The 25444-nt window shown below is 43.6% G+C and overlaps 1 protein-coding gene across 4 annotated transcripts in view; it reads right to left on the reverse strand.

Annotated features, from left to right (window-relative positions):
* The window catches only part of LOC130106905 (RNA-binding motif, single-stranded-interacting protein 2-like), a 223290-nt gene that overhangs the window by 61579 nt on the left and 136267 nt on the right, over window positions 1-25444 (reverse strand). For all 4 annotated transcript variants that reach the window (XR_008809778.1, XR_008809779.1, XR_008809777.1 and 1 more), the window contains exon 2: window positions 12525-12691. Coding sequence is in view for 1 of the 4 variants with exons in the window: in XM_056273217.1 (XP_056129192.1) it covers window positions 12525-12691 (167 nt within the window). In the remaining 3 variants the exon portion in view is untranslated. The remainder of the gene's footprint in view (window positions 1-12524; window positions 12692-25444) is intronic.

Here is a 25444-nt window from a genome sequence, read left to right on the forward strand (position 1 = left end):
GGTAGTGTTCAGTGGGTCTCAATGGGACCACGGCAGCGCAGGCAAGGCGCCGGGAGTGGAGTTGTTGGACTCAAGGTCATTATCAGCACCCTTGAATAACCTGAATAACACAACCACTGCTTTCAAGTGTTTGCATTGATCTGCGCAGTTCCTTCCCACTGGTTATTGGTCATAGCCGCACGCTGGCGCAGCGGTTAGCGCGGTCGCCTCACAGCAAGAAGGTCCTGGGTTCGAGCCCCGTGGTAGTCCAACCTTGGGGGTGGTCCCGGGTCGTCCTCTGTGTGGAGTTTGCATGTTCTCCCCGTGTCTGCGTGGGTTTCCTGCGGGGGCTCCGGTTTCCTCCCAAAGGCATTTAGGTCAGGTAAATCGGCCGTACTAAAGTGTCCCTAGGGGGGGGGGGCTGTGATGGACTGGTGGCCTGTCCAGGGTGTCTCCCCGCCTGCCGCCCAATGACCCCTGGGATAGGCTCCCGCGACCCTGAGAGCAGGATAAGCGGTCCAGATAATGGAGGGATGGACGGAGGGACGGAGGGATGGCTCTTGTTAAATATGTGCAGGGTTATGTGCAGTGCTTTATCTTTGAAAGACAGCTTACTCTGACCGTGGAGAATGGAGCAGGCAAGTCACCTCAACCCAGCGGTGTCGGACTTGTGCCCCGTTGTACGTCAAAACCTCTGCATATTTGTCACAGCTGACGAAGTGCAGTTCCTTTCCATCTTTGTCCGCTGGGAGTTTTTCCCAAATAGCAGACATCCTTGCTTTGCTGTTGTATTGCAGTGACGAGTCCGCGGTGGTGTAGCGGTCTAAGCATTGGCTTTGTGTCCATGCAGTTGCCCACTGGGGACTGGGGTTCGCGCCCCGGTCTCGTCAGATTCGGCTATGGCCGGACTCGGTGAAGCAGCAATAATTGGCAGCGCCGTCTTCGGGAGGGGGGCGGAGTCGGCTGGTGTTCGTCACGTGAATGCGTCTCTGGGTGTGTGTGGGGTAAAAGCAGTGGTTCGGCCTGGAGTCGCCTTGTCCCGGAAGTGGCGAGGCGTCTCCTTCCAGACTGCCGGCCGGAGAGATGCCGAGGGCGGGTGTTAGAACTAGAATAGGAATCGATTGGCTACTAAATTGGGAGAAAACGGGAAAAATCAGAAATAAATTTAATAAAAAGTATTGTAATAACCAACTCTGAGTTTCTTTTCAACTTCATTTCTTGACTCCATCGTTCTTGCTCGCGCAGTTTAATTTTTGACCGCCTGCTCCCGCCCGCAGCAAAGTTAGACCCGCCCGCTCCCGCGAGATTAGCGTTGGATCCCGCGAGATTAGCGTTGGATCTCACGGGTCCCAACGCAGTCCTCTAGTGCAGAGGCCAGACTGGATTACTGCAGTGTAGAACTGAATCAGCAGTTCCTGCGGCAGGTTGAACTTCTTGAGCTGGTGGAGAAAGTACGTCCTCTGCTGGGCCTTTCTGATGTTGGATGCCCACCTGAGGTCCTGGGAGATCGTGGAACCCAGAAACCTGCAGGTTTTCACCGCAGACACCGTGCTGTTGAGTATGGGGGGGGGGGGCTCCTCCTGAAGTCCACTGTCATCTCCACTGTTTTGAGCGTGCTCAGCTCCAGGTTGTTATGGCCGCACCAGAGGGCCAGCTGAGCAACCTCCCGTCTCTATGCAGACTCGTCACCATCCCGGATAAGGCCAATGATGGTTGTGTCGTCCTCAAACTTCAAGAGTTTAACAGACGGGTCACCTGAGGCTCAGTCATTTGTGTAGAAGGAGAAGAGTAGAGGGGAGCGAACACATCCCTGGGGGGGGGGGGTGCTGTGTTGACCCCTGAGGGTCAGGGAACAAGCCGAAAGAAGAAGAAGAAGAGTGTCTAGAATTAATTCTGACCTTCAAAGATGGGGAAGGTCGCCTCTGACTGGAAGAATTAAGTTAAAATTAACGCCTTGCTGCTTCTGTTCCAGTGACCCCCCTATTCCTGCCAAAACGGGTTTTTTTTAAGAAGAATTGATCAAGCTGTTTCTAGCTTCCCATGGTGTGGAAAGGCACCCAGAATCTGTAAATCTGTATTCCAAAGATGCAAATTCAATGGGGGACTATCTCTCCCAACTTTCCAGCTGTATTTTGGGGCGGCACACATCCACAAAATGTCCCTTTGCTTTACATCAACGGCTCTGCCATAGTGTACGTCAGAGGCAGTGTCCTGTGTTTCATCTTCCAACAGCTTTACTTTCCTCTTCTATTCCAACCAGCCCCCTGGCTTGACAAGCAACCAAGCGGTAAGATCTACTCTCACAATCTGGGACCGGTCCAGGAGGCATTTCACATGTAGTTCAGCATCTACCACAGCTCCCTCACGGAGGAATCGTTTATTCCACCCACGTGTAGGCCCCACCTTTTCTGTACGGCACGATACAGATCTGAAATGTTCGAAAGACCTGTGTGAGGATGGTCTTTTTTGTAGCTTTGCAGATACAGCAAGCAAATTTCACCTCCCACATTCTGACCTCCTTCGATATTTTGGAATTAGACACTGCGTTAAATCTGTGTTTCCAACTTTCCCCTCCGCACCTCCGACTCAACCGTGGGATGAGTTTCTCAGCTCCGACCCCCCTCAAAAGTCCCTCATGTCACAGGATTATAACAAAGTCCTGTACTAACAAACTCCTGTCCTGTGACAGTTCAGCTACCAAAGCCCAGGCTGGCTGGGAGCGTGAACTGGGGTCGAACCTGGAGGACGACTGGTGGGACGGTGCTCTTAACAAAACTCACACGAGCTCAGCTTGTGCTCGTGTCACACTCATCCAGTTCACGGTCTTGTTTAGGGTTCATTTTTCCACAGCTAGATTATCACAAATTTATCTAAATATTACCGACAGTTGTGACAAATGTCACGCTCCATCCTGCAGTCGGACCCATGTGTTCTATTCTTGGCCGTTAGTATCTTGTTTTTGGCAGAACTACTTCAATACTATTTCAGAAATACTTTCAATCACTCCAAGTGTCTCTCCCCATACTGCCATTTTGGACTTCCAGAAGTATACAACCGATATACCTCAAAGCAATTAGATATTCTAGCTTTCACTTCCTGACTGGCAAGACGCCATGTTCTTCTTCACCGGAAGTCACTCACAGCTCCCTCCAGCAGTCAGCGCCTCTGTGACATCACGTCCTTTCCAAAGCTGCAGAAGATCACATATTCTGAGAAGGTCTAGAATAAGTGGCAGTCTTTTTCTGACGTTCTTCAACTCTCTTCAATCTGTCCTCTAATTGCCAGACTCCCCATCCTTTCTCCCCCCTTCGCCTGTTTAAATTAATTAATCAATCAATCAATTGATTAATTAATTATTCACTTATGTACTTATCTCTAGTTTACTTTGTTTTGTTTTGCTTTGCTTTGTTCTGTATAATATGAAAACACCTTTAAAATGCAGAAAACATGGCTGTTTTTTTATCCTTTAAGATGCACAATACTACTATTACTATGTAGCTAGTACTTTGATCACACTACTATTACTATGTAGCTAGTACTTTGATCACACTACTATTACTATGTTTCAACTGTGGCTGTCATTGTTACACTGACATTGTTTTGTCTTCTCGTGGTCTCATGGGCCACATTTTATAATAAAAATATTGAACAACAAATTCAAAAAAGACTTCCCTCTTCATCCACCAGGAAAATGACAACACGCTGCACCACGACACGTCTAAAGGACGTGAGAGGAGCTGGTTTGATTGGCGAAGTGGAAGCCCGCCCCAAGTCCCCCTGCATATTCGTGGGGTTTCACGTCATTTGAGTGGCGCGTCACGCCGCCATCTTGAGGACCAACGGATGCCAAGATGCCTTCGATCTGTTGTGTTGTGGGTTGTGACCACAAAAAGTCACAAACAAATGGATTACAATTTTACAGAATCCCTAAAAACCACGATCGTCGAAATAAATGGATCGCAGCGATCAAAGGGGACCACTGGATTACCACAGAACACTCCAGGCTATGCAGTGAGCACTTTATTTCGGGTAAGTAGCTGACGTTAGCTAGCTAACGTTAGCTAGCTGGCAACCGCGTTAGCTTCATAGCCTAGTAATGAGGCAGTCTTGTTGCAAGGCTAGCTAGCTTCATAGATGTGTCCTGTGCACTGATGCTAATATGACATTTATCAACAGACTGTCACTTACCCTTCCTGTAAAGACGAACAGTCTTTTCGTTTTGACATGATTCATTTTGACGTCCTTTACCCATCCTGCGGTGAAGTAGCAGTAGGCTTCAGTGCTTTTGAAGGCTTTCAGGGCTTCACCTGAGTATGGCGAGGGATTGTGGACGAGGTACACGTAAACGTCGTGAAACGTAAAATTAGGAAGATCTATAGCAGACTGAAGTGGGGTTAACTGGTCTTTGGATAGGAGATAAGGATCCAATTCTAAAAACTCGATTTTTTGCAGATAACGCTGCTTCTCCTCCGTGGACAGTCTTTCAAACTTCCCGGGGACCGCGGTCCACAAGATGGCGGTCATAGCAACAAAAACCACGTGACTGAAACCCATGAATAATGTCTCCATCCTAATCCACCCCCTTTAGCCATCCTAATCCACCCCCTTTATCAACTGTGCTAGGGCTAAACTCGCACCTCCAAATAACCAAAAATATACCCGGCTCACCGTGGAGCACCTGCCTAGTTTCAAGAAAATACTAGAGCCTTAAACCTTCACAGATGATGAGGACACTGAATCTTCATGTTGCTTAACGGCATCTCAGGCATGCACACACTGCCCATTAGCCCCTGAGGGTCAACGAAGCAGAGAAAAAAAGTAATTATATGCTATACTATATAAGCTGTTGCCTACCTGAACCTGGCTACCCACTGAACTCTTTTAACTTATTTTTAGCTTTTGGTCTTCGTGTGTATATCTTATATTGTGTTTGCTGTGTTTGTCTGCGTCTGTCTTGCACTGTTTGGTGAAGCCACAGCCCTCATTTCATTTTTAACATGTGCCTGCACATTGTTTTTAATGACAATAAATTGAATTGAATTGAATAAGTAATTATATGCTATAAATATATAGAAGTAATTATATGCTATACTTTATATAAGTAATTATATGCTATACTATATATAAGTAATTATATGCTATACTTTATACAAATATGCTATACTTTATATATAAGTAATTATATGCTATACATGGATATATCTGTACCTAAAAACCCCACATTACACTACAATTTCATTCATTCATTCATCATCAGCTGCTTCTCCGGGGTCGGGTTGCGGTGGCAGCAAGCTAAGCAGGGCACTCCAGACGTCCCTCTCCCCAGCAATGCCCTCCAGCTCCTCCTGGGGGATCCCAATGAGTTCCCAGACCAGATTGGACATGTAGTCCCTCCAGCGAGTTCTGGGTCTACCCCGGGCTCTCTCCCCAGTTGGACGTGTCCGGAAAACCTCCAAAGGAAGGCGCCCAGGAGGCATCCTAATCAGGTGCCGGAACCTCCTCAACTGGCTCCTTTCAATGCGAAGGAGCAGCGGCTCTACTCCGAGCTCCCTCGGATGTCCGAGCTCCTCACCCTATCTCTAAGGCTGAGCCCGGACACCCTACGGAGGAAACTCATTACAGCCGCTTGTATCCATGATCTCACCCTTTCGGTCACCACCCAAAGCTCATAGGCAGTACAATTTAACATTCAAAATATTACCTAAAGTAAAATAAATGGCTGCTAGTCAGTAAAGGTATTTTTTAATAAACTGTTCATATGATGTTGAGTTTGATGGGTCCACTCATCTACTAAGTGATTTTGCTGGTCTGCAGCTCATGCCCTGCAGCACTACCGACCAGAGCTTCTTTTGGGAGCACATTAACATGGGAAAAAAGTAAATAAATGAAAACACACTTCTTTATGTGGTTTCTTCAGAGACTGCATGACCCTCTACTTACCTCAGCCCCCCTCCCACAAGTCATGAGGATGGAGAGGCAACAGGAAGTCAAAGACAGCTCTTACCCGCATACAATTCTGACATTCTTTCCCAGCAGGCCATGCTTGTTTCTCTCTCTCTCTCTCTCTCTCTCTCCTCTCTCTCTCTCTCTCCTCTCTCTCTCTCTCTCTCCTCTCTCTCTCTCTCTCTCTCTCTCTCTCTCTGACACACTCACACACACACACACACACACACACACACACACACACACACACACACACACACACACATCACACACACACACACATCACCTTCTTGTCTCTACTGTTCTACAATGGCTTCTCTGTTCATCTCCTGCCTTTACCCTCATGTCCCTATGGTCCTTGTGCATTTCCCAAATTTTGACACTTTGTGTTTTTCACATGTTCATCTAACTGTGATTACTGAAGCATTTTGTTTACATGTAGTACAATGCACATGATTATTCACAATTAAGAACCGCATAAACATTTTTATTTCATTTTGTTTATTTTGAGCTGCATTAAGTGGACTTTTTGACTGCTGGATGGCATAAGGTAGTACAGAAGGTGGTGCAGAAGGTAGTGCAGAAGGTAGTAAAGAAGGTAGTGCAAAAGGTGGTGCAGAAAGTAGTACAGCACAGAAGGTAGTACAGTAGGTCGCACAGATGATAGTACAAAGGTAGTGCAGAAGGTAGTACAGAAGGTGGTACAGAAGGTACTACAGAAGGTAGCACAGAAGGTAGTGCAGAAGGTAGTACAGAAGGTAACACAGAAGGTAGTACAGAAGGTAGTATAGAAGGTAGTGCAGAAGTTGACACAAGGTAGTGCAGAAGGTGGTACAGAAGGTACTACAGAAGGTAGCACAGAAGGTGGTGCAGAAGGCAGTGCAGAAGGTGGTACAGAAGGTAGTACAGAAGGTGGTACAGAAGGTAGTACAGAAGGCAGTGCAGAAGGTGGTACAGAAGGTGGTGCTGCAGAGTTTTAAAACCAATACACGCTCCCTGCTGAACTGTCTGGAAAATGTCTGCTAAGGAATCAAGATGTCGCCCTATTTCTTCGGGATGTGCAGTTATGGAGGTGTTTGCTAACATGTTATCTTAAGGACGGGCAAATTTCATCCACATTTTCTGTACTGCTTCCTCTCCTCTGTGCGAGCTTCACCCTCATCAGTCCTTCTCATTGAGCACACATTGATGAGGGTGGGGGGATGGTGCCATCATACGGCTCAGATAATGTCAACTGTTAAGTTAACAAAAAGTCTGTCTCTCGTTACGGAAAACTGTAGACTAGTGCGTCGATTCTCCATCATGTTACAGGCAGTAAGTCATCTGATTCATGGTTCATGTCAGAAATATGGCTTCATGCACCTCTAGATGATATCCACATCTTGAGTACTCATAACAGCAGGTTATGACATAAACTGAATAAGGAACATTGAGTAGGTAAGTGCTGTGGTCACAGGGTCAGTTAGGGTTGCTGTGTTATGACATCAATGACCATTTAAGTTATTTCAATAATAAGTGCTACATTCAGCCTTAATAAAGCTTTATAAGTCTCAGCATTAGATAACATGGAACAACTACACAATAACCTCTTCTTCTTTCAGCTTGTTGCCTGTTTCTCCGGGGTCGCCACAGTGGATTTTAGTTTCTATTGGTACCCTGTGAGGGCACAGCACCGATGTTGGTCATTGTTAACCCGGGCCACGACTGATCCGGGATGGAAAAACCACATGTTAAGAACTTAAATAAAAATACTAAATGAAAATGGAAATAAAAATATTCTTGTTCTGTATGAAGTCCTTAATTCAAATGGAAACCAAAGGGTCAGCCCACTACCAGAAGACAGGAGACAGAAGACAAAAGACAGACGACAGGAGACAGAAGACAAAAGACAGGTGACAGAAAATAGGAGACAGGAGACAAGAGATAGAAGACAGGAGTCAGGAGACGGGAGACAGGAGACAGGAGACAGAAGATAGAAGACTGGAGACAGAAGATAGGAGACAGAAGCAGGAGACAGGAGACAGAAGTAAGGAGACAGGAGACAGAAGTCAGGATACAGGAGACGGAAGACAGGCAACGGAAGACAAGACAGGAGACAGACATCAGGGGGCAGGAGACAGGAAACAGGAGACAGAAGACAGGAGACGGGAAACAAGTCAGGAGACGAGACAGGAGACAGAAGACAGGAGACAGGAGTGGAGGCTGCTGTCACTCCCATATTGACTGACAGGTGTCTTAACACAAGAAGAAGTGAACGACTAAATCTGAGCGTTTGATGTTCTCTGACGCTGTAAAAGGTTCAACCTCTGTAATTAATCCCTTTTGAAGAACCGTGGCAAAACTATTCCCTCAGAATTCATCTCAGTCTGAATGGTAGCAAGAACTACAATAAAACAAGCCTATATTTTCCACTAGCATCAGTTTATCTAGAATGCAAACTCTTAATTTCAATTTTATATGGTCAAATAAATCACAGATCGGATCTTTAAACCTGGCGAGATTTGTCTCCTGATTTCAGTTGTCAGTTACCTTTTCTCTTCATAACCACCAGCATCTTTCTTTTTGATGCAAATCATTTACATGTCATGTGACAACATTTCTGAAAGCAGTGCACTCGGGATGTGTACAGCAGCCCCCCAGTGGAGAAATGTGTGTTTTATCTGTACAGAAGAGCCCATGTAAGGTGTGGAAGGGATGACATGTTGACATGGATGTTAGCTGACCTCTGAACCCTCCTCTGAACAGGACCTGTCTCCACAGGGGCTTATACACATGTTGTCAAACCCTCCTGTAGCACACAGCTCAGTCCTGGTCTGCAGGAGCCCAAACCAGTTTGGATGGTTCGTGTCTGGGTTATATTTGGGCGTGTGTGTGTTTTTGTAAGGCCTACATACTACATAGGGGCTGGGTTGTTTGTTAAGGGGTGTGTAAGCCTTAGTTTGCCTCTGCTGAGCCAACCTGGCCAGGCTAGAGAGGCAGTTTGCATCTGGTCATGAGCAGACTACTTCACCCTCTCTGGCCTCTCTACCTCTTTACCTCCCTCCTTTATTTTTATTTTCGCTACAGAAATCTCCCTTGTCCTCCACCCCCCCTCAGGGCCATCTATCCTTTCAAGATGGTCGGTTGTACTGGTCAGACTGACTCTGGCCTTTTTTATCCAGCGTCTTGATATACTAACAGCTTCACAAACAAAACTTATTTGGTTCTGTGAACTCTGGCTCTGGCCCGAACCCTGTGGTTTCCATGTGGCTACCAGACGAAGAACATCGTGACGGCTACCAACAGACTCTGACGGGCTCCCAGCTCATCTCTGTTTGCCAAAGGTTAGCTTTCAATACCTCGCTTTTTTAAAACCAGCAGCATCAATAAATATCTAAAGAGCATTCGATTCACTTGGAGTGTGAACAACCAGCTCCCAGTGCTGGGAGAAGACAGAAGGAATGGCTGAAACTGAAGCCGAAGTCCGTGTCCCTACCATACTTCAGAAACAACTGCAAATCCCCGCGTTAGCACAACAAAGGTCTCGTACTAACGTGTTGTTTTAAGCAAAATAAGACAGGCTTTGAAATTGTATTATCGCTATTGGCAAATAATCATTTTACCTGAAGCTTTGCCTATGTAAAGTACACATTTCAGTCAGTTCAGTACACTGTTTCAGTCAGTTCAGTAAACTGTTTCAGTCAGTTCAGTACACTGTTTCAGTCAGTTTAGCACACAGTTTCAGTCAGTTGAGTACAATGTTTCATTCAGTTCAGTACACTGTTTCAGTCAGTTCAGTAGACTGTTTCAGTCAGTTCAGTACACTGTTTCAGTCAGTTCAATACACAGTTTCAGTCAGTTCAGTCAGTTCAATACACAGTTCCAGTCAGTTCAGTACACAGCTTCATTCAGTTCAGTACACTGTTTCAGTCAGTTCAGTACACAGTTTCAGTCAGTTCAGTAAACTGTTTCAGTCAGTTCAGTACACAGTTTCAGTCAGTTCATTACACAGCTTCATTCAGTTCAGTACGCAGTTTCAGTCAGTTCAGTACACTGTTTCAGTCAGTTCAGTACCCTGTTTCAGTCAGTTCAGTACCCTGTTTCAGTCAGTTCAGTAAACTGTTTCAGTCAGTTCAATACACAGTTTCAGTCAGTTCATTACACAGCTTCATTCAGTTCAGTTTGCAGTTTCAGTCAGTTCAGTACACAGTTTCAGTCAGTTCAGTACCCTGTTTCAGTCAGTTCAGTACACTGTTTCAGTCAGTTCAATACACAGTTTCAGTCAGTTCAGTACACAGCTTCATTCAGTTCAGTACGCAGTTTCAGTCAGTTCAGTACACAGTTTCAGTCAGTTCAGTAGACTGTTTCAGTCAGTTCAGCACATAGTTTCATTCAGTTCAGTACGCAGTTTCAGTCAGTTCAGTACACAGTTTCAGTCAGTTCAGTACCCTGTTTCAGTCAGTTCAGTACACTGTTTCAGTCAGTTCAATACACAGTTTCAGTCAGTTCAGCACACAGCTTCATTCAGTTCAGTACGCAGTTTCAGTCAGTTCAGTACACTGTTTCAGTCAGTTCAGTACACAGTTTCAGTCAGTTCAGTAGACTGTTTCAGTCAGTTCAGTACACAGCTTCATTCAGTTCAGTACGCAGTTTCAGTCAGTTCAGTACACTGTTTCAGTCAGTTCAGTACACTGTTTCAGTCAGTTCAGTACACAGTTTCAGTCAGTTCAGTAGACTGTTTCAGTCAGTTCAGCACATAGTTTCATTCAGTTCAGTACGCAGTTTCAGTCAGTTCAGTACACAGTTTCAGTCAGTTCAGTACACAGTTTCAGTCAGTTCAGTACCCTGTTTCAGTCAGTTCAGTACACTGTTTCAGTCAGTTCAATACACAGTTTCAGTCAGTTCAGTACACAGCTTCATTCAGTTCAGTACGCAGTTTCAGTCAGTTCAGTACACTGTTTCAGTCAGTTCAGTACACTGTTTCAGTCAGTTCAGTACACTGTTTCAGTCAGTTCAGTAGACTGTTTCAGTCAGTTCAGCACATAGTTTCATTCAGTTCAGTACGCAGTTTCAGTCAGTTCAGTACACAGTTTCAGTCAGTTCAGTACACAGTTTCAGTCAGTTCAGTACCCTGTTTCAGTCAGTTCAGTACACTGTTTCAGTCAGTTCAATACACAGTTTCAGTCAGTTCAGTACACAGCTTCATTCAGTTCAGTACGCAGTTTCAGTCAGTTCAGTACACAGTTTCAGTCAGTTCAGTACACAGTTTCAGTCAGTTCAGTACCCTGTTTCAGTCAGTTCAGTACACTGTTTCAGTCAGTTCAATACACAGTTTCAGTCAGTTCAGTACACAGCTTCATTCAGTTCAGTATGCAGTTTCAGTCAGTTCAGTACACTGTTTCAGTCAGTTCAGTACACTGTTTCAGTCAGTTCAGTAGACTGTTTCAGTCAGTTCAGCACATAGTTTCATTCAGTTCAGTACGCAGTTTCAGTCAGTTCAGTACACAGTTTCAGTCAGTTCAGTACCCTGTTTCAGTCAGTTCAGTACACTGTTTCAGTCAGTTCAATACACAGTTTCAGTCAGTTCAGTACACAGCTTCATTCAGTTCAGTACGCAGTTTCAGTCAGTTCAGTACACTGTTTCAGTCAGTTCAGTACACTGTTTCAGTCAGTTCAGTACACAGTTTCAGTCAGTTCAGTAGACTGTTTCAGTCAGTTCAGCACATAGTTTCATTCAGTTCAGTACGCAGTTTCAGTCAGTTCAGTACACAGTTTCAGTCAGTTCAGTACACAGTTTCAGTCAGTTCAGTACACAGTTTCAGTCAGTTCAGTAGACTGTTTCAGTCAGTTCAGCACATAGTTTCATTCAGTTCAGTACGCAGTTTCAGTCAGTTCAGTACACAGTTTCAGTCAGTTCAGTACACAGTTTCAGTCAGTTCAGTACCCTGTTTCAGTCAGTTCAGTACGCAGTTTCAGTCAGTTCAGTACACTGTTTCAGTCAGTTCAGTACACTGTTTCAGTCAGTTCAGTAGACTGTTTCAGTCAGTTCAGCACATAGTTTCATTCAGTTCAGTATGCAGTTTCAGTCAGTTCAGTACACAGTTTCAGTCAGTTCAGTACCCTGTTTCAGTCAGTTCAGTACACTGTTTCAGTCAGTTCAATACACAGTTTCAGTCAGTTCAGTACACAGCTTCATTCAGTTCAGTACGCAGTTTCAGTCAGTTCAGTACACTGTTTCAGTCAGTTTAGTACACAGTTTCAGTCAGTGCAGTAGACTGTTTCAGTCAGTTCAGCACATATAGTTTCAGCCAGTTCAGTACACTGTTTCATGCTCACAGGTTGTTTGCTCTGTAGGTGTTTATACAGTTCTACCACAGCCATCATTTGACTTTGGCCAGGACGTGGGGTCATCACATCGAATCCTGGTGGTCCAACTTGTTGACAGACATATTCTGCACTTTAACATGGTGGGTGGGAGGCTGGGATGTGGCGACCTCCTTCTTACCCCACTTTCCACTTTTACCTCACTTATTTTACTCTCGCAAAACTTAAAATACACACGTGAGGGCTCGGCATGCCCTCTTTCTTTATTTCTTTTCAAACAACAACTATAAATGACTCACGGTTGGCAGAGCTTGATTAGGTCTTGGTCTGTGGTCCCAGGGTGGAGGCCACGGATATACAGATTAGTTTTACTCAGCTGTTCCCCGCCCCCTCCACTGCTGGTGCTGCTGCTGTTGGTGTTGGGACTGGGGGGCGCCATCTGGTGGCCGGAGGACACATAGGCCTGCTGCGATAACGAAACATAAGAGAAAAGAACATTGTATAAGGCAGTGCCTACGCCATGGCTGCCATTGGTTAAACTGCTGAAACTCTCGACATAATGTACGCAAAGAAATACTTTACAAAGACCATTTGAAACAGTTTTCTCAACAGTTGAAACGTTCACGATCAGGTGGTAAGCATACCCCATTCTAGATAAGAGTGAATTTAAGGGGTGTTGCTGACAAGACATTTAAAGCAACGTTCTTATGATGACAGCTGGAAAATAATGGCGCAGGAGACACACGGCTGTGTGGGAGCAGCGTAAAATGATATCACACAGCCCTCATGTCAACACTCACCAATACCGCTTTCTGAGGGGAACGAGAGGCCTCCTGCCCGCCTCGTCCATGTAGGGGAAATGGGCCTCTTATGCTCGCTCCATATTGGGTAATCTCTTTTTTTAACTCATAAACCACAAAAAATCCTTTGCAAAACATAACAAACCTGACGATCCAAAGAAGACAGCTAAACTTCCAGTGGGCTGAGTGATGCAGGAGTCGATAACAGCCGAGATGTGTCTCTGATTCGCTGTACGTCTTCCTCTCTTACCACCCCTATTGTTGAAAGAAGGTATTTGCAAACAAATCGCTGGCAGCCATTCAGGCTCAGAGTTCCTGTAGTTGTCAAGTAGGCTGGAGCCATAATGCACAGCTCGGTTTGTCAGGTGTTTCCCTCCTACTTGCTCCTCTAAGCTCAGCACACCACAACGTCCTGGCTGACACCTGTTATTCATTCACAGTGATCACAAAAACCAGATGCAAACCCCCCCCCCCCCCCCCCCCCGAGTTCATCTCAGTTCATGCGAGGTCCAAGGTGCACACATCAAAGCGGAGGCCAGCGGAACTCACAAAGATGATTAACAACAGCAAACCAGAAATCCATTACGGGCCAGGACAGCGAGCAGCAACACGCTCCTCATCTGCACCAAACAACTTCTGTACCAAAACCTGCTGTTGGTACCGCCGTGCACCACAGTGGTGTGCACACGACCCCTTTATGCCTGAGGAGCGAGGGTCAAGTCGCAGCACCGTGAAGCACAACACCTGATGCCCAACAGCACTTAGCATGGCTTTTCTTTTATAAAACACTGACTTTATAACCCCCCCCCCCCCAATTGTATCCAGCTAATTACCCCATTTTTCTGAGCCATGCCGGTCGCTGCTCCACCCCCTCTGCCAATCCGGGGAGGGCTGCAGACTACCACACGCCTCCTCCCATACACGTGGAGGCGCCAGCCGCTTCTTTTCACCTGACAGTGAGGAGTTTCACCAGGGGGACGTAGCGCGTAGGAGGATCACGCTATTCCCTCCAGTCCCCCCCCCGAACAAGTGCCCCGACCCACCAGAGGAGGCGCTAGTACAACGACCAGGACACACCCACATCCGGCTTCCCACCCGCAGACATGGCCAATTGTGTCTGTAGGGACGCCCGACCAAGCCGGAGGTCACACGGGGATTCGAACCCGCGATCCCCGTGTTGGTAGGCAACAGAATAGACCGCCACGCCTCCCGGACGCCATTTCATAACTTTTAAGATGTGCATCTTCAGAATATGTAGTTGTTATCATCAATTTGATTGTCGAGTCAGGCTTTACTAGCGGTGTAGGACTCCTGGACTGCCGAACAATAAACCACCGAGAAGAAACTCCACCACAGGTTAGCTTCATTCTTAGCATGAGCCAGTTTTCAGTAAACATTAGTATTGCAATTACTAAAACAAGAACTCAATTGCAATCATTTTCATTACGTTCCATTACTACAGAAGAGAGTCAGTCAGTCAGTCAGTCACGTGTGTTTTCAGGGTTACAGTGACTCTCATCACATGCACACAATAGCCAAATGTTTCCATATTTCACTTCAATTTAATCTGCCCGTTGCGCGGTGTGTCTGATGAGGGCGCTGCGGAGCTCCTGCAGAGCTCCTGCAGGGGAGCGATGGGCTGGCCTGTCTCATTAGAGGAGTCCGTTTAACAGAGGTGGCAGGAGGACAATAGGTTAATTTCTGAAAGGCAGAACAGGTCACAGATCTAACTGGTCGTGTTTAGGAACAACCCAGCATGGGGAGGTGGGCGGGGGTCTTTTATTTTCTATGTTGTGATACATTAACACAATTAGACTTCAGTGGCAGCTTTTAATTGATCAGAAAAAGACACACAAAAAGGTCCTGTGTAGCCAAGTGCCAGCCTGCAGGAGGAACACACCATTATAGCGCCCATACAACCACACACACACAACCACACACACACACACACACACACACACAACCACACACACACACACAAACACAAACACGCACACACACACACACAACCACACACACAAACACGCATACACACAAACACACGCACGCACACACACACACACACACACACACACACACACACAAAGGTATTATATAAGATGGTGGCATTTTTGTAGTTGTAACTCAGTAAAAATTTAAATAAAAGCGTCCGGGTGGCGTGGCGGTCTATTCTGTTGCCTACCAACACGGGGATCGCCGGTTCGAATCCCCGCGTTACCTCCAGCTTGGTGGTCGGGCGTCCCTACAGACACAATTGGCCGTTTCTGCAGGTGAGAAGCCGGATGTGGGTGTGTGTCCTGGTCGCTCCACCATCGCCTCCTCTGGTTACCCGGGGCGCCTATTCCGGGGAGACGGGGGGGGGGGCAGCGTTATCCTCCCACGCGCTATATCCCCCTGGTGAAACTCCTCACTGTCAGGTGAAAAGAAGCAGCTGGTGACTCCACATGTATGGGAGGAGGCATGTGGTAGTCTACAGCCCTCCCCGGATCAGCAGAGGGGGGGAGCAGCGACCAGGACGGCTCGGAAGAGTGGGGCAATTGGCCAAGTACAATTGGGGAGAAAAGGGGGGGGTAAGTAAATATAACCCGATGTACATGATGAACATTGTGTTTAGAATATAAAGCATACGTAATGTTGTGTACTCCACAGATAAGTCACATTTACATATGAACAGTACTCTTCAGTATGTAGGTACTCTATACCCCGTTACTATTCAGCATGTAGGTACTTTATACCCCGTTACTATTCAGCATGTAGGTACTCTATACTCTATACCCCGTTACTATTCAGTATGTAGGTACTCTATACTCTATATCCCGTTACTATTCAGTATGTAGGTACTCTATACTCTATACCCAGTTACTATTCAGTATGTATGTACTCTATACTCTACCCCGTTACTATTCAGTATGTAGGTACTCTATACCCCGTTACTATTCAGTATGTAGGTACTCTATACTCTATACCCCGTTACTATTCAGTATGTAGGTACTCTATACTCTATACCCCGTTACTATTTAGCATGTAGGTACTCTATACCCCGTTACTATTCAGCATGTAGGTACTCTATACCCCGTTACTATTCAGCATGTAGGTACTCTATACCCCGTTACTATTCAGCATGTAGGTACTCTATACTGCGCTACTATTCAGTATGTAGGTACTCTATACCCCGTTACTATTCAGCATGTAGGTACTCTATACCCCGTTACTATTCAGCATGTAGGTACTCTATACCCCGTTACTATTCAGCATGTAGGTACTCTATACTATATACCCCGTTACTATTCAGTATGTAGGTACTCTATACTCTATACCCAGTTACTATTCAGTATGTATGTACTCTATACTCTACCCCGTTACTATTCAGTATGTAGGTACTCTATACCCCGTTACTATTCAGTATGTAGGTACCCTATACTCTATACCCCGTTACTATTCAGTATGTAGGTACTCTATACTCTATACCCCGTTACTATTCAGTATGTAGGTACTCTATACTCTATACCCCGTTACTATTTAGCATGTAGGTACTCTATACCGCGTTACTATTCAGCATGTATGTACTCTATATCCCGTTACTATTCTGCATGTAGGTACTCTATACCGCGTTACTATTCAGTATGTAGGTACTCTATATCCCGTTACTATTCAGCATGTAGGTACTCTATACCCCGTTACTATTCAGTATGTAGGTACTCTATACTCTATACCCAGTTACTATTCAGTATGTAGGTACTCTATACTCTATACCCCGTTACTATTTAGCATGTAGGTACTCTATACAGCGTTACTATTCAGTATGTAGGTACTCTATACCCCGTTACTATTCAGTATGTAGGTACTCTATACTCTATACCCCGTTACTATTCAGTATGTAGGTATTCTATACTCTATACCCCGTTACTATTTAGCATATAGGTACTCTATACCGCGTTACTATTCAGTATGTAGGTACTCTATACCCCGTTACTATTTAGCATGTAGGTACTCTATACCGCGTTACTATTCAGTATGTAGGTACTCTATATCCCGTTACTATTCAGCATGTAGGTACTCTATACCGCGTTACTATTCAGTATGTAGGTACTCTATATCCCGTTACTATTCAGCATGTAGGTACTCTATACCCCGTTACTATTCAGTATGTAGGTACTCTATACTCTATACCCAGTTACTATTCAGTATGTAGGTACTCTATACTCTATACCCAGTTACTATTTAGCATGTAGGTACTCTATACAGCGTTACTATTCAGTATGTAGGTACTCTATACCCCGTTACTATTCAGTATGTAGGTACTCTATACTCTATACCCCGTTACTATTCAGTATGTAGGTATTCTATACTCTATACCCCGTTACTATTTAGCATGTAGGTACTCTATACCGCGTTACTATTCAGTATGTAGGTACTCTATACCCCGTTACTATTTAGCATGTAGGTACTCTATACCGCGTTACTATTCAGTATGTAGGTACTCTATACCCCGTTACTATTCAGCATGTAGGTACTCTATACCCCGTTACTATTCAGTATGTAGATACTCTATACTCTATACCCAGTTACTATTCAGTATGTAGGTACTCTATACTCTATACCCCGTTACTATTCAGCATGTAGGTACTCTATACTGCGCTACTATTCAGTATGTAGGTACTCTATACACCGTTACTATTCAGCATGTAGGTACTCTATACTCTATACCCCGTTACTATTTAGCATGTAGGTACTCTATACACCGTTACTATTCAGCATGTAGGTACTCTATACCCCGTTACTATTCAGCATGTAGGTACTCTATACTGCGCTACTATTCAGCATGTAGGTACTACATACCCCGTTACTATTCAGCATGTAGGTACTCTATACCCCGTTACTATTCAGTATGTAGGTACTCTATACCCCGTTACTATTCAGCATGTAGGTACTCTATACCCCGTTACTATTCAGTATGTAGGTACTCCATACTCTATACCCAGTTACTATTCAGTATGTAGGTACTGTATACTCTATACCCCGTTACTATTTAGCGTGTAGGTACTCTATACCGCGTTTCTATTCAGTATGTAGGTACTCTATACCCCGTTACTATTCAGCATGTAGGTACTCTATACCCCGTTACTATTCAGTATGTAGGTACTCTATACTCTATACCCAGTTACTATTCAGTATGTATGTACTCTATACTCTATACCCCGTTACTATTCAGCATGTAGGTACTCTATACACCGTTACTATTCAGCATGTAGGTACTCTATACCCCGTTACTGTTCAGCATGTAGGTACTCTATACCCCGTTACTACTGAGTATGTAGGTACTCTATACCCCGTTACTATTCAGCATGTAGGTACTCTATACCCTGTTACTATTCAGTATGTAGGTACTCTATACTCTATACCCAGTTAATATTCAGTATGTATGTACTCTATACTCTATACCCCGTTACTATTCAGTATGTAGGTACTCTATACTGCGCTACTATTCAGTATGTAGGTACTCTATACACCGTTACTATTCAGCATGTAGGTACTCTATACTGCGCTACTATTCAGTATGTAGGTACTCTATACACCGTTACTATTCAGCATGTAGGTACTCTATATCCCGTTACTATTTAGCATGTAGGTACTCTATACCGCGTTACTATTCAGTATGTAGGTACTCTATACTCTATACCCCGTTACTATTTAGCATGTAGGTACTCTATACCGCGTTACTATTCAGTATGTAGGTACTCTATACTCTATACCCCGTTACTATTTAGCATGTAGGTACTCTATACCCCGTTACTATTCAGCATGTAGGTACTCTATACTGCGCTACTATTCAGCATGTAGGTACTCTATACTGCGCTACTATTCAGCATGTAGGTACTACATACCCCGTTACTATTCAGCATGTACACTACCGTTCAAAAGTTTGGGATCACCCAAACAATTTCGTGTTTTCCATGAAAAGTCACACTTATTCACCACCATATGTTGTGAAATGAATAGAAAATAGAGTCAAGACATTGACAAGGTTAGAAATAATGATTTGTATTTGAAATAAGATTTTTTTTACATCAAACTTTGCTTTCGTCAAAGAATCCTCCATTTGCAGCAATTACAGCATTGCAGACCTTTGGCATTCTAGCTGTTAATTTGTAGGGTAATCTGGAGAAATTGCACCCCACGCTTCCAGAAGCAGCTCCCACAAGTTGGATTGGTTGGATGGGCACTTCTTTGAGCAGATTGAGTTTCTGGAGCATCACATTTGTGGGGTCAATTAAACGCTCAAAATGGCCAGAAAAAGAGAACTTTCATCTGAAACTCGACAGTCTATTCTTGTTCTTAGAAATGAAGGCTATTCCATGCGAGAAATTGCTAAGAAATTGAAGATTTCCTACACCGGTGTGTACTACTCCCTTCAGAGGACAGCACAAACAGGCTCTAACAGGTACTATTTAATGAAGATGCCAGTTGGGGACCTGTGAGGCGTCTGTTTCTCAAACTAGAGACTCTAATGTACTTATCTTCTTGCTCAGTTGTGCAACGCGGCCTCCCACTTCTTTTTCTACTCTGGTTAGAGCCTGTTTTTGCTGTCCTCTGAAGGGAGTAGTACACACCGGTGTAGGAAATCTTCAATTTCTTAGCAATTTCTCGCATGGAATAGCCTTCATTTCTAAGAACAAGAATAGACTGTCGAGTTTCAGATGAAAGTTCTCTTTTTCTGGCCATTTTGAGCATTTAATTGACCCCACAAATGTGATGCTCCAGAAACTCAATCTGCTCAAAGAAGTGCCCATCCAACCAATCCAACTTGTGGGAGCTGCTTCTGGAAGCGTGGGGTGCAATTTCTCCAGATTACCTCAACAAATTAACAGCTAGAATGCCAAAGGTCTGCAATGCTGTAATTGCTGCAAATGGAGGATTCTTTGACGAAAGCAAAGTTTGATGTAAAAAAAATCTTATTTCAAATACAAATCATTATTTCTAACCTTGTCAATGTCTTGACTCTATTTTCTATTCATTTCACAACATATGGTGGTGAATAAGTGTGACTTTTCATGGAAAACACAAAATTGTTTGGGTGATCCCAAACTTTTGAACGGTAGTGTAGGTACTCTATACCCCGTTACTATTAGGTATGTAGGTACTCTATACTCTATACCCAGTTACTATTCAGTATGTATGTACTCTATTCTCGATACCCCGTTACTATTCAGCATGTAGGTACTCTATACTGCGCTACTATTCAGTATGTAGGTACTCTATACACCGTTACTATTCAGCATGTAGGTACTCTATACCCCGTTACTATTCAGCATGTAGGTACTCTATACTGCGCTACTATTCAGCATGTAGGTACTACATACCCCGTTACTATTCAGCATGTAGGTACTCTATACCCCGTTACTACTGAGTATGTAGGTACTCTATACCCCGTTACTATTCAGTATGTAGGTACTCTATATCCCGTTACTATTCAGCATGTAGGTACTCTATACCCAGTTCCTATTCAGTATGTATGTACTCTATACTCTTTACCCGGCTACTATTCAGCATGTAGGTACTCTATACTGCGCTACTATTCAGTATGTAGGTACTCTATACACCGTTACTATTCAGCATGTAGGTACTCTATACCCCGTTACTATTCAGCATGTAGGTACTCTATACCCCGTTACTATTCAGTATGTAGATACTCTATACTCTATACCCAGTTACTATTCAGTATGTAGGTACTCTATACTCTATACCCCGTTACTATTCAGCATGTAGGTACTCTATACTGCGCTACTATTCAGTATGTAGGTACTCTATACACCGTTACTATTCAGCATGTAGGTACTCTATACCGCGCTACTATTCAGTATGTAGGTACTCTATACACCGTTACTATTCAGCATGTAGGTACTCTATACCCCGTTACTATTCAGCATGTAGGTACTCTATACTGCGCTACTATTCAGCATGTAGGTACTACATACCCCGTTACTATTCAGCATGTAGGTACTCTATACCCCGTTACTATTCAGTATGTAGGTACTCTATACCCCGTTACTATTCAGCATGTAGGTACTCTATACCCCGTTACTATTCAGTATGTAGGTACTCTATACTCTATACCCAGTTACTATTCAGTATGTAGGTACTGTATACTCTATACCCCGTTACTATTTAGCGTGTAGGTACTCTATACCGCGTTTCTATTCAGTATGTAGGTACTCTATACCCCGTTACTATTCAGCATGTAGGTACTCTATACCCCGTTACTATTCAGTATGTAGGTACTCTATACTCTATACCCAGTTACTATTCAGTATGTATGTACTCTATACTCTATACCCCGTTACTATTCAGCATGTAGGTACTCTATACACCGTTACTTTTCAGCATGTAGGTACTCTATACCCCGTTACTGTTCAGCATGTAGGTACTCTATACCCCGTTACTACTGAGTATGTAGGTACTCTATACCCCGTTACTATTCAGCATGTAGGTACTCTATACCCTGTTATTATTCAGTATGTGGGTACTCTATACTCTATACCCAGTTAATATTCAGTATGTATGTACTCTATACTCTATACCCCGTTACTATTCAGTATGTAGGTACTCTATACTGCGCTACTATTCAGTATGTAGGTACTCTATACACCGTTACTATTCAGCATGTAGGTACTCTATACTGCGCTACTATTCAGTATGTAGGTACTCTATACACCGTTACTATTCAGCATGTAGGTACTCTATATCCCGTTACTATTTAGCATGTAGGTACTCTATACCGCGTTACTATTCAGTATGTAGGTACTCTATACTCTATACCCCGTTACTATTTAGCATGTAGGTACTCTATACCGCGTTACTATTCAGTATGTAGGTACTCTATACTCTATACCCCGTTACTATTTAGCATGTAGGTACTCTATACCCCGTTACTATTCAGCATGTAGGTACTCTATACTGCGCTACTATTCAGCATGTAGGTACTCTATACTGCGCTACTATTCAGCATGTAGGTACTACATACCCCGTTACTATTCAGCATGTAGGTACACTATACCCCGTTACTATTAGGTATGTAGGTACTCTATACTCTATACCCAGTTACTATTCAGTATGTATGTACTCTATTCTCGATACCCCGTTACTATTCAGCATGTAGGTACTCTATACTGCGCTACTATTCAGTATGTAGGTACTCTATACACCGTTACTATTCAGCATGTAGGTACTCTATACCCCGTTACTATTCAGCATGTAGGTACTCTATACTGCGCTACTATTCAGCATGTAGGTACTACATACCCCGTTACTATTCAGCATGTAGGTACTCTATACCCCGTTACTACTGAGTATGTAGGTACTCTATACCCCGTTACTATTCAGCATGTAGGTACTCTATACTGCGCTACTATTCAGCATGTAGGTACTACATACCCCGTTACTATTCAGCATGTAGGTACTCTATACCCCGTTACTACTGAGTATGTAGGTACTCTATACCCCGTTACTATTCAGTATGTAGGTACTCTATATCCCGTTACTATTCAGCATGTAGGTACTCTATACCCCGTTACTATTCAGTATGTAGGTACTCTATACTCTATACCCAGTTACTATTCAGTATGTAGGTACTCTATACTCTATACCCAGTTACTATTCAGGATGTATGTACTCTATACTTTTTACCCCGTTACTATTCAGCATGTAGGTACTCTATACCCCGTTACTATTCAGTATGTAGGTACTCTATACTCTATACCCAGTTACTATTCAGTATGTAGGTACTCTATACTCTATACCCCGTTACTATTTAGCATGTAGGTACTCTATACCGCGTTTCTATTCAGTATGTAGGTACTCTATACCCCGTTACTATTCAGCATGTAGGTACTCTATACGCCGTTACTATTCAGTATGTAGGTACTCTATACTCTATACCCAGTTACTATTCAGTATGTATGTACTCTATACTCTATACCCCGTTACTATTCAGCATGTAGGTACTCTATACACCGTTACTATTCAGCATGTAGGTACTCTATACCCCGTTACTGTTCAGCATGTAGGTACTCTATACCGCGTTACTATTCAGTATGTAGGTACTCTATACCCCGTTACTATTCAGCATGTAGGTACTCTATACCGCGTTACTATTCAGTATGTAGGTACTCTATACTCTATACCCCGTTACTATTTAGCATGTAGGTACTCTATACCGCGTTACTATTCAGTATGTAGGTACTCTATACTCTATACCCCGTTACTATTTAGCATGTAGGTACTCTATACCCCGTTACTATTCAGCATGTAGGTACTCTATACTGCGCTACTATTCAGCATGTAGGTACTCTATACTGCGCTACTATTCAGCATGTAGGTACTACATACCCCGTTACTATTCAGCATGTAGGTACTCTATACCCCGTTACTATTAGGTATGTAGGTACTCTATACTCTATACCCAGTTACTATTCAGTATGTATGTACTCTATTCTCGATACCCCGTTACTATTCAGCATGTAGGTACTCTATACTGCGCTACTATTCAGTATATAGGTACTCTATACACCGTTACTATTCAGCATGTAGGTACTCTATACCCCGTTACTATTCAGCATGTAGGTACTCTATACTGCGCTACTATTCAGCATGTAGGTACTACATACCCCGTTACTATTCAGCATGTAGGTACTCTATACCCCGTTACTACTGAGTATGTAGGTACTCTATACCCCGTTACTATTCAGTATGTAGGTACTCTATATCCCGTTACTATTCAGCATGTAGGTACTCTATACCCAGTTACTATTCAGTATGTATGTACTCTATACTCTTTACCCGGTTACTATTCAGCATGTAGGTACTCTATACTGCGCTACTATTCAGTATGTAGGTACTCTATACACCGTTACTATTCAGCATGTAGGTACTCTATACCCCGTTACTATTCAGCATGTAGGTACTCTATACCCCGTTACTATTCAGTATGTAGATACTCTATACTCTATACCCAGTTACTATTCAGTATGTAGGTACTCTATACTCTATACCCCGTTACTATTCAGCATGTAGGTACTCTATACTGCGCTACTATTCAGTATGTAGGTACTCTATACACCGTTACTATCCAGCATGTAGGTACTCTATACTCTATACCCCGTTACTATTTAGCATGTAGGTACTCTATACCGCGCTACTATTCAGTATGTAGGTACTCTATACACCGTTACTATTCAGCATGTAGGTACTCTATACCCCGTTACTATTCAGCATGTAGGTACTCTATACTGCGCTACTATTCAGCATGTAGGTACTACATACCCCGTTACTATTCAGCATGTAGGTACTCTATACCCCGTTACTAGTCAGTATGTAGGTACTCTATACACCGTTACTATTCAGCATGTAGGTACTCTATACCCCGTTACTATTCAGTATGTAGGTACTCTATACTCTATACCCAGTTACTATTCAGTATGTAGGTACTGTATACTCTATACCCCGTTACTATTTAGCGTGTAGGTACTCTATACCGCGTTTCTATTCAGTATGTAGGTACTCTATACCCCGTTACTATTCAGCATGTAGGTACTCTATACCCCGTTACTATTCAGTATGTAGGTACTCTATACTCTATACCCAGTTACTATTCAGTATGTATGTACTCTATACTCTATACCCCGTTACTATTCAGCATGTAGGTACTCTATACACCGTTACTATTCAGCATGTAGGTACTCTATACGCCGTTACTGTTCAGCATGTAGGTACTCTATACCCCGTTACTACTGAGTATGTAGGTACTCTATACCCCGTTACTATTCAGCATGTAGGTACTCTATACCCCGTTACTATTCAGTATGTAGGTACTCTATACTCTATACCCAGTTACTATTCAGTATGTGGGTACTCTATACTCTATACCCAGTTAATATTCAGTATGTATGTACTCTATACTCTATACCCCATTACTATTCAGTATGTAGGTACTCTATACTGCGCTACTATTCAGTATGTAGGTACTCTATACACCGTTACTATTCAGCATGTAGGTACTCTATACTGCGCTACTATTCAGTATGTAGGTACTCTATACACCGTTACTATTCAGCATGTAGGTACTCTATATCCCGTTACTATTTAGCATGTAGGTACTCTATACCGCGTTACTATTCAGTATGTAGGTACTCTATACTCTATACCCCGTTACTATTTAGCATGTAGGTACTCTATACCGCGTTACTATTCAGTATGTAGGTACTCTATACTCTATACCCCGTTACTATTTAGCATGTAGGTACTCTATACCCCGTTACTATTCAGCATGTAGGTACTCTATACTGCGCTACTATTCAGCATGTAGGTACTCTATACTGCGCTACTATTCAGCATGTAGGTACTACATACCCCGTTACTATTCA

This window comes from Lampris incognitus, chromosome 2 (genome assembly GCF_029633865.1).
Source record: "Lampris incognitus isolate fLamInc1 chromosome 2, fLamInc1.hap2, whole genome shotgun sequence".
Taxonomy (NCBI): Eukaryota; Metazoa; Chordata; class Actinopteri; order Lampriformes; family Lampridae; genus Lampris; species Lampris incognitus.